We start from the raw sequence: 14,102 nt of genomic DNA, 5'->3' as shown, positions 1-14,102 counted from the left end.
ACCAGCATAAGCTGGTTTCTAGCTGCTTTTTTTCCGGCAGGGAAGAGAAGTATAGCACAGCAGTATGACTTGTACTTGTTTGCTCATAAGTGGGTATAGTAGAGAAGTATCATCAAACAACATTCTGATACCCATGCAGAAAAATGACCATGACAATGACGGCCCCCACGTGGTCTCATTCCAATAAATCCGGCCCACTGCCTAATATGAGTTTGACAACCCTGCCCTAGACAAACAATGGCATTAGCTAATTCTATCATTGTGGCTAACTACCTATGGCTACTGTCAGTAGAGTAGCTAACATTATTTTACTGTTGGACGTAGCACTAATGTTAATGTTTTTTTACTTAATTTTAAAATAATTATAAATGCAGATACCGATAGATCGGCAAACAGCTAATATTGGCAGATAATATCAGCACACCGATTCATCAGTCGGGCTCTAGTCGTGAGTCTGCTCAAACTACACAACAAATCGGACAGACCTGATTCATAAGTCTTGGTATAGGTCAGCACCAGCTTCCATACATCATTTTGCTTTATGACGTCACATAGATGTTTCACAGAGATTATTTGCGGTATTTTTAAAATATAAAAATACACACCAATAAAGTATTTTTAAAACAAAATACAGAGTCATTTTCTTCAACCCAATAAAATACAAATGACAAAATAGTATTTTGTATTTGAAATACATATTTTAGATACATGTATCAGAAATACTGCCCATCCCTGAATACATAACATAGCTTTGCATCATGTCCATTAGCAATGTCAGACATGCTATTTTCCGTACGTATTTTAAGTCAGAGTAGCATCAAAATGAGCTTGATGCCATTATTAAGGTAAACAACTTACATCGTGTTACTTTCAAGTGCAAAAAGAAAATAAATATTGGTGGAATAATGTTGGCAGTGTCTTTTTTATTCAATGTATTTTATTTTTAAGTAATCCAAAAGTATTCAGATTATAATCGGTTATTTAAAATGCAATAGATATGATGTAGCCTAAGTCTGTCTCAGTAATAGATAGGCCTACATTTCATAGTAATCTGACCCAACACTGCTTGCTAACAATAAAGACTTTGCCTTTGGATATTGGTCTCATATAATGATAAAAATGCCTCTGTAAGAGGACCTTGAACAATACAGTAGGCCTTTGAGGTGAAGTGAATTGATATCAGCGGGTTTATGTTCAAGGAATTGGTTGAAGGTTAGGCTAAGTCTGTGTGAGAAGCTTAGTCAAGTGTTTTGCTCATGAAACAAGACTGATGCACATTTAGTATAAACACTTTTTCATGTGATCCTAAACTGAGGATTTTTTAAAGCCCAGCAGCATTTAACCTACAGCAGTCTAAACATGTGGTGTACTCCACCACAGTAAGCGGCTGTATGCATTCATGTTTACCGAATGTTGTTCCTGCTGTAACACGAAGAAGAAACCGAGTAGGCGTGGCGAAAAGAAACATGGCGGCGCACTTCTGAAAGTCATGAGCTACACGTCTGGGAAGAATTGCAGTTGTTTATCGTGAAACATAGGCGATATTGTATTACAAATTACAACTATATCAATGATAAATTAAGACGTTAGGCACCACATTACATTTAAACGAGATACATAGGCCAATTTCCTCGGGGACTGCAGGTGTATTAAAATGGATCAAGTACAGCAGCTACGAAATGTAAGTTAACGTTAACCGTAGGCTATATGTTAGAAAGTCCAGTAGAATAAACTACTGTTTTAACTAAATATGTTATTTTTCAGTTAAAGGATTTTCTGTTAGTTTACAATCGGATGACCGAGATCTGCTTCCAGCGATGCACAACCAACTTCAATTACAGAGCTCTTACTATGGACGAGGTAAGGCGAAATTTAAGACATTATGAAATTGAAGAGGGAATGAGTCTTACTAGTCATCCTCGCTGTATGGTCAGCTAGATGCATCTGTTAGGTGGTTGAGATATAAATGTGATATTGTTTGTCAACGTATCACTGCAGGTGAAAATCGTAAATTGATGATGCTGTGTAATAGGCCTAGATGATGTGTTTGGTCCTGATGTCATGTAAATTTACTGATGTGTAGCCCATTGCCTGCTGGTGTTTGTGGTCCAATAGGAGCGTTGCGTTGACAGTTGTGCTGGTAAGCTCATCCGCTCCAACCACCGCCTGATGGGCACCTACGTGCAGCTAATGCCTGGGATGGTGCAGCGGCGGATGGACGAGCTGGAGAGCAAGGCTGCTGAGCTGGCCCAGGCGGAGGCTCAGGCTGCCGGTGCCAGTGCAGGAGTGGAGCAGGCAGCGGTGCCAGCAGTGCCAGGCCTGGCAGCCACAGATGTGCCCGTTGGGATTACGCCGGACATGGCAGCGCCCATCATCACCACAGATGCCCCACTGCCACCTGTGTTTGTCCCTGAAGCCACAGCAGCAGTCCCCAATCTATCTGGCATAGCTTCACCTGCTGCAGACATGCCGGTGATGAATGGACCGTCCCTAACTAATGGTGCTGGGAACGGCGCACCAGCCTTTGTCCTGTCACCAACTCTGGCACCAGAACTGTCAGGTCCAGTGGGCCTAGTCCCTGGTATATCAGAAGCCCCTGTTGTATCCTCTGAAGCAAAGGCAGCAGTGCCCATAACTGTTGAAGGACCAATGACACCCTTTTCTATACCATCAGTGACCGAGATACCCATACAGGGGTCCCCCCTCGGCGTTTCTGGGGAAAGGTGACCCCGTCACTCTTAAAGCTGCCTTCCACAGTAACGCCAGCCCTGCCAGTCACTGCACCAATACCACCAGAGTTCAGCTCCTCAGCACCTGGTTTGATGAATGCCTCATCAGATGCCATTGCACCTCTACCTGTTCCTGTACCTAAACCTGCTGATCTGACCAACACCACGTCTACTCCTAGCACCATTGGCACTGCAGCAGATTCCCAGTCCTCATCTTGAGTCAAACAGACTGATCTCTTTTGCTGTTACAGTGTTAGAATGATTAATGAAATATACAGATGGGCTAATGAAAATAGCTAAATGCTCAAACATTGCACATATATGTAATGACTGTGTGAACCTTTTTATTAAAAAGATTCAGCGCTGGAGAGATGATCTCTTGAAATGGTAATTAAAACACTACAGACAAACACAGTATGAAACAAGAATGGCTGAATATGATGATGGGAGACATGGAACATTATTAATGTAAGGAGTTTACAGCAGTTAGAAGTAACCTTTTTGCATTTAACACTTAATGTGAAGAGTTTGCAACAGTTAAAAGCAGCCGTTTTGCATTTTAAGATAACAATAGAAGTAGCACATTTCCTGTGGGAAGATGAGGGGATGCAAGTTCAACCCCAGCACATATTCAGTGACATAATCAACAGCCAACATCTCTAAATCTACATATTGTGCAATTTGTAAAGTTGCATCCAAAGCCTTCTTTTTATATCTGATAAAATACTCTACAAACTAGGCATGTTGGACAGACGTAGACAGGTCACTGTAGTATAAGTGTTGTTTGCCACTTGTGTTTGGCCTTGTCAGACAGCTTGGTTTTGGTCATCTTCCCACTTTTAGATTCACCCTTCAGTTACACAGTGATCACACACACACACCTTTTGCTAACACCCTTCAGGCTTTTGACATTAACTCATTTCTGCATTTCAGACGGTCCGTCTTCATCTAATGTTGCTCTCTCAAACACTGAAAGGCTTGTTCTGTGTGCCAAGCTAAATGAGGTCCTTTGACATCTTTAACATGGAGGCCTTCTGTGGTGTCATGTGAACGGCTGATAAGGTGCTACTCTCACTCTTAACTAATTGGTTAAAAGCGGATTGAATTGGTGGTTACCATGTCGGCTGGTAGAGAAACAGACAGATGAATTCTCATCACCATCACAGACTATTAGCCGCGGTTTATACATTGATTTTGCAAAATTTCTTCAGCTATGAGGTTAATGCACAGGGGCAGTTAATATGGAATAAATTATGTTTTTTTTGTTCTTTTTTACTTGCATAAAACACTGTCCTGCTTTTTATACACAATGCGGCTAATACACAGGAAATTACTGTAATGGGGGGAATGGCATCTCATTGTCACTGTGTGCCCAAGGCCTTTTGGCATAATCACAAGCTCTACCTTTAAGTCATGTTATTTGTGGGTTTGTGGGATACTGGAGTAGCCAGCCTGTTGGCTATGACTGGTGCAAACATTGCTGCCGGGCCCACCACCACAGACTCTTTTATTGATATTTAATTGAAAGGTATCCTTCAAGCAGTTTAGTAGGCTTCTTACCATTGAACTCAATGCAAATACTGGAACACTCAATTCCCTTTAGCAATTTATTAACAAATTTATTTATTAAGTGCAAAATGACTAAATGTATCCTTGAAATATGGATGTCCCACAGATTAGATTAGTCACTGTCATATTTCAAAAGTCCTGAAAGAACAAATTGATTAATCAGTGTCCATAGCACTCAAGGTGTGCATGTTGTTGCTTATTAGAAAATAGGTTATAAGGGAGCGTAAGAGTGGTGGATCATGAGCAGCAGGAACCTGCAGGGGGAGCCATAGTGCAAGAGAAGTCAGGTGACGCAGCCTCAGTTAAAGTGTCACCTAAAGTCGCACCCAAACTGAATCATGCTCTCCAATAGGCCATCAGTTGTAATGAAACTTATTTGATATACTGTAGTTGTTTTATTTTTGTGATAAATTACATGCGCCACGATAGATTAGTTGAATGAACTTGTTGTATTGCAACAGGCTATTTTATTTACAATTTCTTATTTATATTAGCTTGTTGAGCTACCAGATGCCAATCGTATGAATAAAACAATATAACAGATGTACCAGGTGAATCTAAATGTCATTGACATATTCATGTAAAGAGTCATTCATGTAGATCCCTGGTCCTTTTTTCAAAATCTCTACTTTGAATACTTTAAAAAAGACAACTGGACCTTTGCAAAAAGCATTGGTGTACTATCCACAAGGCCTCTCTCTCTTGTATATGACTGACAGCTTTTCACCCATGGAAGAGCCTTATTTTGCTATAGCACCACTTTCTATTGTTGTCATTGTTGTTGCAAATGTGCAATCGACAACAACATACATAATTGCAGTTTTTTTTTTGTCCACTGACTTCTTGGCATACTTGTCCACGCTTAGATCTCTGTTCTTGCGTGTTTGTGAAGGATGTCTGTTGAAGCTACCTTGTATGTCGGTACACTTTCATCCAGAAGTTTATAGCTTTTTTTTACCTATTCAGCATCTTGTCGACAGCTTTCGTCAGTAGTTTACATCTGACAAGCTGGACTTTTATAGTGGATGGAAGGTATTTCAGTACCACGGCAAACAGAAGAGAGCGAGAGCCTCACTTTGTATCAAAGATTCTAGAGCGTAGCGCTTTGTAGCACTTCCAAGTAGCTACTGTACATGACTACTAACACCACGCGTTAAGAATGAGCAACAAGACAGACTACTCTAATTCCCGAGACATAACACGAATACAATTTTGAATTTTACACATTCATTATTTAATTTGTGGGCTGGGGAGAATAATGGGCTGGGGAGAACATTTGTTTTAGTCCCACAAATAATATAATAATAAAACTAATATTAATTTATTTTCATTATGCAAGCATTCAGCTAAGTCATCATCCAAAAGGTTTTTCCCACTATTTGTCCAAGCTATGTGTTCGGCAGCTCTGTGATCCAGGACTAAACTTATGAAAACATAGTTTATGCCTCCACAGCAGACAAAGCTAATCACAAACTATATTATTATGTTAGCAAGCTTTTTATTAGTGCCATCTGGCTGGCCGGTGGTTTGTCAGCATTTGGCTTGCTAGTTGTGGGTCAAAACTCCAGAATGATGCTTTAATAGTAGTATACGAATAAATTAATCGGTACATATTGTAACTCTGAGTGAAGGTTTAGGTCTAGGTATGGGGTTTAACTTTTAACTCTTTAAGATTAGTAACATGTGAATATTCAAACACACAAGATGTACATTCAGAAGTGCAGAGTTATTTATTAGATACTTAGGTTCAGTGTAAAAAAATGGAATTATTTTCTCTCTCCGGCCCTCACCACTCCTCTGTGTGGCCCTGTGCATTTCCCAGCTCCTGGGCCTCCTGTGTGATCTGCTGGCTGTTGAGGTAGATGCTGTGGCGGGACACCATGAGGCTGGAGCTCCTGGAGGGAAGGGTGACGTCCTCCTCACCCTCCGCCACGTCCAGACAGCCCTGGGGCAACGTTGCGTGAAACTGGGCCTTTTGGGTCTGAGCGGTCTGGTTTTGCTGGTACTTGCGCTTCTTTTTGTGCTTTTTGGCATTTCTCAGGTCCAGAGAAGCATAGGAGACATCTGCAGGCTGAAATATTTTTATGAGATACATAACTCACTTTCTCATTTGGGTCTGCATATTGTGAGACTGAATTGCAAGTGATGGGGAGACATATACCCACTATCAGTACACAAACTATTTATTGATGTGACTCATGTAACAACCCTTCATATACCAGCACTTCTAAAAATATGACAGAAAAAGAAATTAATGTTATATTGCCACAATCATTTTGGTTTACAGTACAAGATGAGACATGAAGCATCCATTTGACACAGCCCTAATGTAAAGGAATATGTGTGCAGGATCTTACTCATGGTATTTAACTAATTTATTTTTAGCCAAATTAGCTGATGTTAGACTTTAGACTTTGCACTTTGCCTGTCATTTAAATTAGGGCCCTATAGGTTCAGAGTCAGTAATAGGCTGAAATACATCTAAAAGCTAGGAAAGCATAGGTTTGTTTGATCACAAATCATGGATAATGTGACAAATTAAGAGGTAGGTAATAGTTACAGGTCTTTTCAAAACTGATTGAAGAAACATCACTTTGGGTATGTCTGGCAACAATTTTATCTCCTCATCTGAGAGAGCAATTGGCCCAAACAGCTGGTTTTCTTTTAAGAAATTAGGAAAAGAACGCTGCATGTGTCTTACAGTTGTTGCTATTATTATAGAGCTATATGTACATATCCTTCATATGAGCATAGAGACAGATGATACTGTACATTGTTGTTCTTCATATGGTTGTAAAGGCCTATTGGATTACGGGCAGGTAAAATGGTGCAGGTAAATGGAATCTCCCTCAAACTATTTACGCTACTTCTTGCTGTTAGGTCATCTCATCTCTTAGCATCCATAGAATCGCAGACTGAGTGAAAATGAATCCACAAATTTAGGATAATGAGCATGCATGCTAGAACTATTGCGTTCCTAAAACTGTTCATGTCATGTCATGTCACATGTCATTATGTGCTATTATTAACGATGTAACTGCAGTAACTACATAAATAGAATATTTGTACATATTGTTACATATTTACGAATACACAGTTATTATCAAGTGTTTCCATGAAGATTGATATATAAAATATACACATACCCTTTCATTTGGTGTAGGGTCCCGGCCTGTCATTGGTTCGTAGCACATCTCATTTGCCGCCTCAGATTCTGGAGCACAAGCAGTGATGGGAATAATGTAAGGAACAGAATAAAAAAAATAAATAAAAAAAGGTTAAAGAAATTTTTCAGTGAAAGACAAATATTATCATTTTTATCAAAACAAAATAGTTAGGATGAATTGTGATGAGTCAAATGTAAATTAGCATTATAGCCCCTAAATCCACACTATTTAGAATGAATTAATTAGACTAACCAAAGCGTCAGTTTAGAAAAGACTGATGTTTTACTACATGAAATGGAATCACTTTAATATACAATATACCAGGGGTTCTCAACCTTGTCTGCTTTAAGGCCCACCTATTCATACTTGTAAATAAAATTAAAAAAGATCCTCAATTTGGGATTACATTTTACTGTAGCTGAAGTCCATTTTCAGTAGTCAACTGGCTTACCAGCCAGAGTTTGTGTGTCGTCTCCAGATGCCACTTCACTTTTGAATGGCTTTGGAGTGACACTGGGCTTTGGGCTCAACATCGTCACCTCCATTGTCAAAACCTTATTTTATGTAATCCGGATTGTATTTTCGCAGAGCCTTAGTAGTGTTTGGTAAAATATTAGGCCTATCACTAGCAATGGCATTTTTTCATTATATAAAGTACACAGCAGAGAACTGAAGCCTCAAATTGATGACATTGTTTAAAGTTGAAACAAATAATACAGCCTACTACTTTGATAGCTATTACTTATAAGTTAAACATGAATACTAAACATCTTTCCATTATAGATTAGATTAATATTGTGCTCTACTAAAAAATGAGTTATAACTTTTTGTAGCCCATTAGATTGTGCTCCGTGGCCCACTAATGGGCCCCAGCCCAGTGGTTGAGAAACATTGCAGTGTAACATTTGAATGCTTCAGCCTGGAAGAAATTCCACAAATAGGGCAGCACTTAAACTCGACCCTTTTACATATTTTTAAGCATGCACATAAAATACAACTCACCTCCCCCATTTGTGCATATATTTCCATAGATTGGATTTTCCTGTTGTTGCACTTCCTCCTCAAACCTAAAAGCATATTTGTGAAATAAAACCGCAAAAACAAATCCATGAGCAGTGTTGTATTTCAAAGACTTGAAAGCATGCATTCATCTATTGTCATTAAAGCAACACCAAAGAGTTTTTTGTACCTTAAAATAATGTTTCCAAAATCGTTTCAGTGGTTCATCAACTTGTAACAGAGTGAACGGCACTTCTGCATTCGCTTCACAGCCCTCTATCGGCTATAACCGCACTATGTAAGTTTGCCAGATCGGGTAGCGGATCTGTAGTTCGATGGATTGAGACATAAGAAACTACAAATTTGACTTGCATTTGATGTCGCAATACATCGTACTTTCATAAATCGTGCAACATATTCTACCTTGTCTATGGACATCATATTTGCAAAGCCGGTGCTGGATAAACAAATAGCATGCATGCGACAGAGGGAAAGTTCTTTGGTGTTGCTTTAATATGACCTCTGACATCAAATCCAACCATACCTGTTCTCACTGTGCTCAGAATTGTCGTAAAGATACTCCTCAGCATCTGATAAAAAAAATTTTTTTCTTTTTAAAGATTTCTTTTGTCACATACAGAGTTTAAATATAAGCTCTAGCACTGAAATATATGTAATTGAACATTATATTGTCTAAATCTATGATATGTCGAGTTATTCAACTATTTCATATATCATGGCCTATATCATACAGTATAAATAAGATCTATCAACATAAAAATTCAACTAAAGAAACTAGAACACTTCAACAATTCCAAAATTCTGACGAAATGCATATGTGCACCGGTTGTGATTTAAATGTCTGATTTGGTCTTTTGCAAGATTGCTACATACCTCTTGTTTTTTGATCTCTGCGTCTCAGTGAATATAACAAAACATTTAAACAGACTGAAATCATCAAGGCCAGCCCGGTCAGAGCCAGACCTATATAGGCCTGTGCACAGTCTAAAATTGGGTAGAAATCCAATACAAATTTCAGTTTCATGCATGAACAATGTGAAATCTTTACAAAATATTATCATACAGGAGATTTTTTTTTCTGTAAGATGTATTTCCTGAAATGCAAGCTACAGTTGAATGACAATATAATGTACCGTGTGTATATGCCAACAATAAAATGCTGGACATTCCACTCCAAAGTAATAATTCAGACAGTGTGTCTTTCAAAGCATCTATTGTATCTAAACTGTAGTGATTAATAGGCACAAAATCCAAAGTATTTGAATCATACAAACTCTGAAAACTGTTGCTGCTGAAAGGATGTAGTGCTGGTTAGTTTATAAATGTACACTATTAATGTTAAAATTGTCCGAGATGTGTGGTTTCTCCACTTGGTGTTTGTCGGTTTACAAAGAGCTGGATCATTTATACTGCTAAAAATAAATTCATGTTTTTTCAGTGTCAGATACTGAATGTGCAAATGATGTAGCATTACATTAATTTTAACCAGCCAACAAAATGGTGACATCTGTTAATGTAAACTACAGTATGTATTTGTATTGTTTCTTAACCCTAGAATAGTTGCCATTTAACAGCGGAAAGCAAGATTTTTTTAGGCAAAACTGGAGTAATGTTGGTTTCTTTAAAAGAATGTGCCTCACCCGACATTGTGCGGCTAGGAGTAGTTTTGGACATGTGGATCCATCTCGCCTCCTCGATCAGGTCATGGTGTATCACCACTGTTTCATTGCAGGGTTGTTTTTGTCAACCTATCTGCTATTTTTACCCTGTGACTTGTCTTTTTCAGTTACAAACAGGAAATGTGGTCGTTACCTTGTCTCTATGCAAGCCTTCGTAATGACGAGAGACCTGTTTGGAGTGCGGCTTGAGCTTCAGACGCGAGGCTAAAGATAGATTATTACACATCATGTAAAACATCAAAATGTTGCAGTTTCAATAACCATGTCAGCACTCAGTGGAAATAACTGATTGAATGGATTTGTGACAGTATAAGAATAATATGATGAATAGGACAATAGGAATGATTTTATAGACTGTTCAGTAATTCCCCCAGAGAAATGGTATCAACATTTCCATTAACTATTTTGGGGTTATTGATTCACTCAAATGTAAATCTTTGTGTTGCACTGACTTCTTTCATTGGTAAATTTCAAAGAGGGTGAAACAACTAAAAACAGGAAACATAAAAAACAACATTTGGAAGCATTAAGTAAGTCCTGGGTTTTCCACTTAGACACTTTCACTGTTGTTGACTGTTGATATAATCATTTTGCCTCCAATGATCTGTTAGCCAACTCTGGTGAGAAAAAGGCCCTGAATAATGAAAATAATCTTATCTGCAGCTGATGTACTTTGGTTTCTCTCCCACTTTAAAGACCATCATAAATCCAATGGATCTCATTTCTGAATAGTGATATGGCTGGATCTGAGTACATAAAGATTTCATTGTATGCTCACATAAAATGTATGCTCATGATAGAAAAGATGATTATGTAAGTGGACCATATTGATGCCTCTGTAGCCAGACTTTATTTTTGCTGAGAATCAGACACCTTTGATTTTTTTTTTTTTTTTTAATTTGACATGACAAATAGTATCAGCCTCAAAGGATGACTGAAAAACAAATTCGGGGAAAGACGATAGCATGTGTGAGCTAATTTGTACTTGATCACAAAAGATACCTTTCCTTTCAAAATAAACTTGAATCATCTGACGGTGACAAAACTTATCTTGACCAATGTTATTGTAGGATACATAAGTGGTGAATCTTCAAAGCATTAGAGAAATGAAATGCATTGAAAGAAATAGAAAGATGAAATTGAAATGCTAATGCACGTAAGGATCCTGCATCTGTAAATGTTAAACGTTAATGGACTTAAATTATACGACTTAAATACATTTTCTGCAGCAATCCAATGTAAATGTCACACCAATGCTCTTGTTGATTTTTCTTGCATTTGGTTCACTTATTTGTGAAATAACAATGTATTTATGTCATAACAAAGCAACAATAAAACTGTTATCCAGCCAGTGCTGCACTTTTTAAAATGTCCTCCACAAACTGATACACTTCAATAAATTGATATATAAGTTCCAGACTTTCAGAACGGACCTTCACAAATGGAGCATCCTCCTCACTCCATAGTGTCTGTGAACTCCTGTTTTAGTTGTTATGGTGGTTATGTTGGTATGGTTAACAGTTATGGCTACTGAATTATGCAGCATATTTCATCTTGAAGTCTTTGCTTTCCCGCATGTAATGTGATAATGCTGCAAATAGCCATTTAAGTCTACCCATAGTAATCTACATCCTATTGTGTGTAGACAGTTCATGTTCAGACAGTACATACTCAGAGTCGGACAAGCAGATTTCAATATGTTTTTGTTAAAATTCTTTTTATCTTCTTTATGTATTGCAACAGACCTTTCTGACTGTAAGTCTTATCTCACTGAATGTTGACAGATGCTATTTCTGATCTGTCTTGCCCATTCACCAGAAAATATGATCATCTACATTGTCTTTGCTGTGAGTTACAGGTAGCAGTATAATGTATTGTGGTGTCTGAGTTTGTGTTTACACAAGAGACAAGAGTCAACTTTTTTTCTTCTTCAGATTTTCCATTTCCGACCACCAGAACAAGAACAGGAAGTGTCCCTCCTATCTGTGCTGTCTCAGAACAATAGTCGTTCACACACACATTCACAAAGATTGTGTGTATAGGTTGAGTGTGTTATATTGTGTTATGTGATGTGATATCTGTGTGTGAGTGTATATGCGTGTGTGTGTGTATGTGTGTGAGAGATATGTGTGTGTGTGTGAGAGAGAGAGAGAGGGGAGATAGAGAGGAAATGTGTGTGTGTGTGCATGCGTGTGTAAGCGTGTGTGTGTGCGCGTGTGTGTGCGTGTGAGCGTGTGTGTGTGTGTGAACGTGTATGTGTGTATGTATGTATGTATGTATGTATGCATGCAAGGCGCATGCTTGAACCTGTTAGAGTGTATGATGTCTGTGAGTATGTGTGTGAGGTGTGAGAGAGAGAAAGAGGAGCACTAGAGACAGAGAAACTGGCACCCTGTGTTTCTTTGTTTCATGGTTAAAAGCAGGCTTGTCACATTACAAATCATACAACTCATGCAAACCCTTTCACAACAGTCTGCTGTACTACATACTATGTGTAGAGGTTCACTTCATGTCCTCCAGCAGGCCAGGTGAGAAGCATCTCCCATGTACATTTAGAATTGTCCCCTTATGTAACCCATGCAAAGCTTTTCACAACTCTCTGCAACCAGTATGTGGGCAGGCCCACTTGACCTCATGTCCTTCAATAGGCCAGATGAGAATGTACATTTATAATGGTCACAAAACAATGACCATTGTTTGTCTCCCTCAGTAATTGCTGCATGTGCAATGCAAGCAAGCAAGGACAGTATGCACAGAGATGTAATGAACTTGGGTAACATGTGACATGCGTGTTTGACCGTCCTATGACCAGCTGACTGACCAACATGCTCTGCTTGCTTGTCCTGCATCCCAGCTGGTTTCCACGGTGACTTCAACATGTCAGTTCTGTTCTATAACACACTATAACCTCAATGAGCATGCTGGACTGGTTGCAAGTTTCTAATCTTTTTTTTTTGGTCACTCGGTGTGTTGTGGCTTGTGGGTGTCAGGGCTGTAGTGTGTGGTTTGTCGGGGTCTGAGAATAAAGCTTTGAACCATCTGACCCAACTGTTACCCCAGATAGAACAGGCCAGACAACCACATAGACAATGCACCTATAGTCTACATTAAAGAAGACCAATTACAGGAACCTGTAGGCTGAGAAACTGAGATATTAATAGACAACTATTGTATGTGATATAATAAACCTATGGACAAAAACAGAAAAATAAAACATTATCTGAAAATGACTGCATACGAAAGTTGTCTTTAATATAAGACAGCCTTATTGTCTATTAAATTTACATAAAATAGACATTTGTCTTTTGGGAGTCTGACAACAAAACATACATATACATAATGCATGAAATACAGTTCAGCTGCAACAGTGTTTAAGGGTTAAGGGGGTTCAAGGGGAGGGTGTTTAATGTCCCTGCTCAGAAGTCACAGCAAAGGGTACAAATGTACCCATTTTCCTTGACTTTGAGTCTTCCCCAATACCCCCGATGAACATTCTGTCATGTAGTCATCTGCTATGAGATTATGCCCATTAACGAGGTTGTGTTTGAAATTAGTTCATAACATCATTAATTTATGGGCAAAGCAAGACATTCATTTATGTTTTATCACATGAGTGCCTCCTGGAGGCATGATGGTTTAATTGCATTTGTTTTGAATTTATACTTACAGTATTATTTGCCATGATAACTAAAAAAAAGAACTGAACAGCAGTTATCCTCATAGGCTTACAGTGCAATACTGTAGGTGTTTGAAGCATTTGGAAGCAATTCCTGTTTGCTAGGGAGTCAGAAATTCTAAACATCTACATGTAACTAAAAATATATATATTTATGTTGCATTAAAATAAATCACTCTGTGCGTCAATGTGGTGTTTAAATGTGAATACATCCAACACTGTGAGCTTTTCAAATGTAAATCTGATGATCAAGTTTAGGTGT

The 14,102-nt window shown here is 38.5% G+C and overlaps 2 protein-coding genes across 4 annotated transcripts; one reads left to right on the top strand and one right to left on the bottom strand.

Moving 5' to 3' along the window:
- Positions 1-1,386: 1,386 nt before the first annotated feature.
- On the top strand, positions 1,387-3,097 carry timm10b (translocase of inner mitochondrial membrane 10 homolog B (yeast)). The gene is made up of 3 exons (XM_048237335.1): positions 1,387-1,681; positions 1,765-1,860; positions 2,116-3,097. Exons 1-3 carry the CDS (start codon positions 1,655-1,657, stop codon positions 2,725-2,727), a joined length of 735 nt encoding a protein of 244 aa, XP_048093292.1. The 5' UTR covers positions 1,387-1,654; the 3' UTR covers positions 2,728-3,097.
- Positions 3,098-6,029: 2,932 nt separating this feature from the next.
- Positions 6,030-10,187, bottom strand: LOC125290966. 3 transcript variants are annotated; one of them, XM_048237446.1, is made up of 6 exons: positions 10,126-10,187; positions 9,359-9,469; positions 9,009-9,054; positions 8,468-8,532; positions 7,445-7,512; positions 6,030-6,369 (listed from the first exon to the last, which is right to left on the bottom strand). In XM_048237446.1, the coding sequence occupies exons 1-6, from the start codon at positions 10,157-10,159 to the stop codon at positions 6,085-6,087; spliced, it is 609 nt and encodes a 202-aa protein (XP_048093403.1). In that variant the 5' UTR covers positions 10,160-10,187; the 3' UTR covers positions 6,030-6,084. The 3 variants fall into 3 exon arrangements, with proteins under 3 accessions (XP_048093403.1, XP_048093402.1, XP_048093404.1); XM_048237445.1 differs by having other exon boundaries at positions 9,359-10,172; XM_048237447.1 differs by lacking the exon at positions 9,359-9,469 and having other exon boundaries at positions 10,126-10,168.
- Between the last annotated feature and the right edge of the window lie 3,915 nt (positions 10,188-14,102).

The sequence above is a fragment of the Alosa alosa genome, chromosome 2, assembly GCF_017589495.1.
Source record: "Alosa alosa isolate M-15738 ecotype Scorff River chromosome 2, AALO_Geno_1.1, whole genome shotgun sequence".
NCBI lineage: Eukaryota > Metazoa > Chordata > Actinopteri > Clupeiformes > Clupeidae > Alosa > Alosa alosa.
This window is presented reverse-complemented; position numbering and strand designations above follow the sequence as displayed.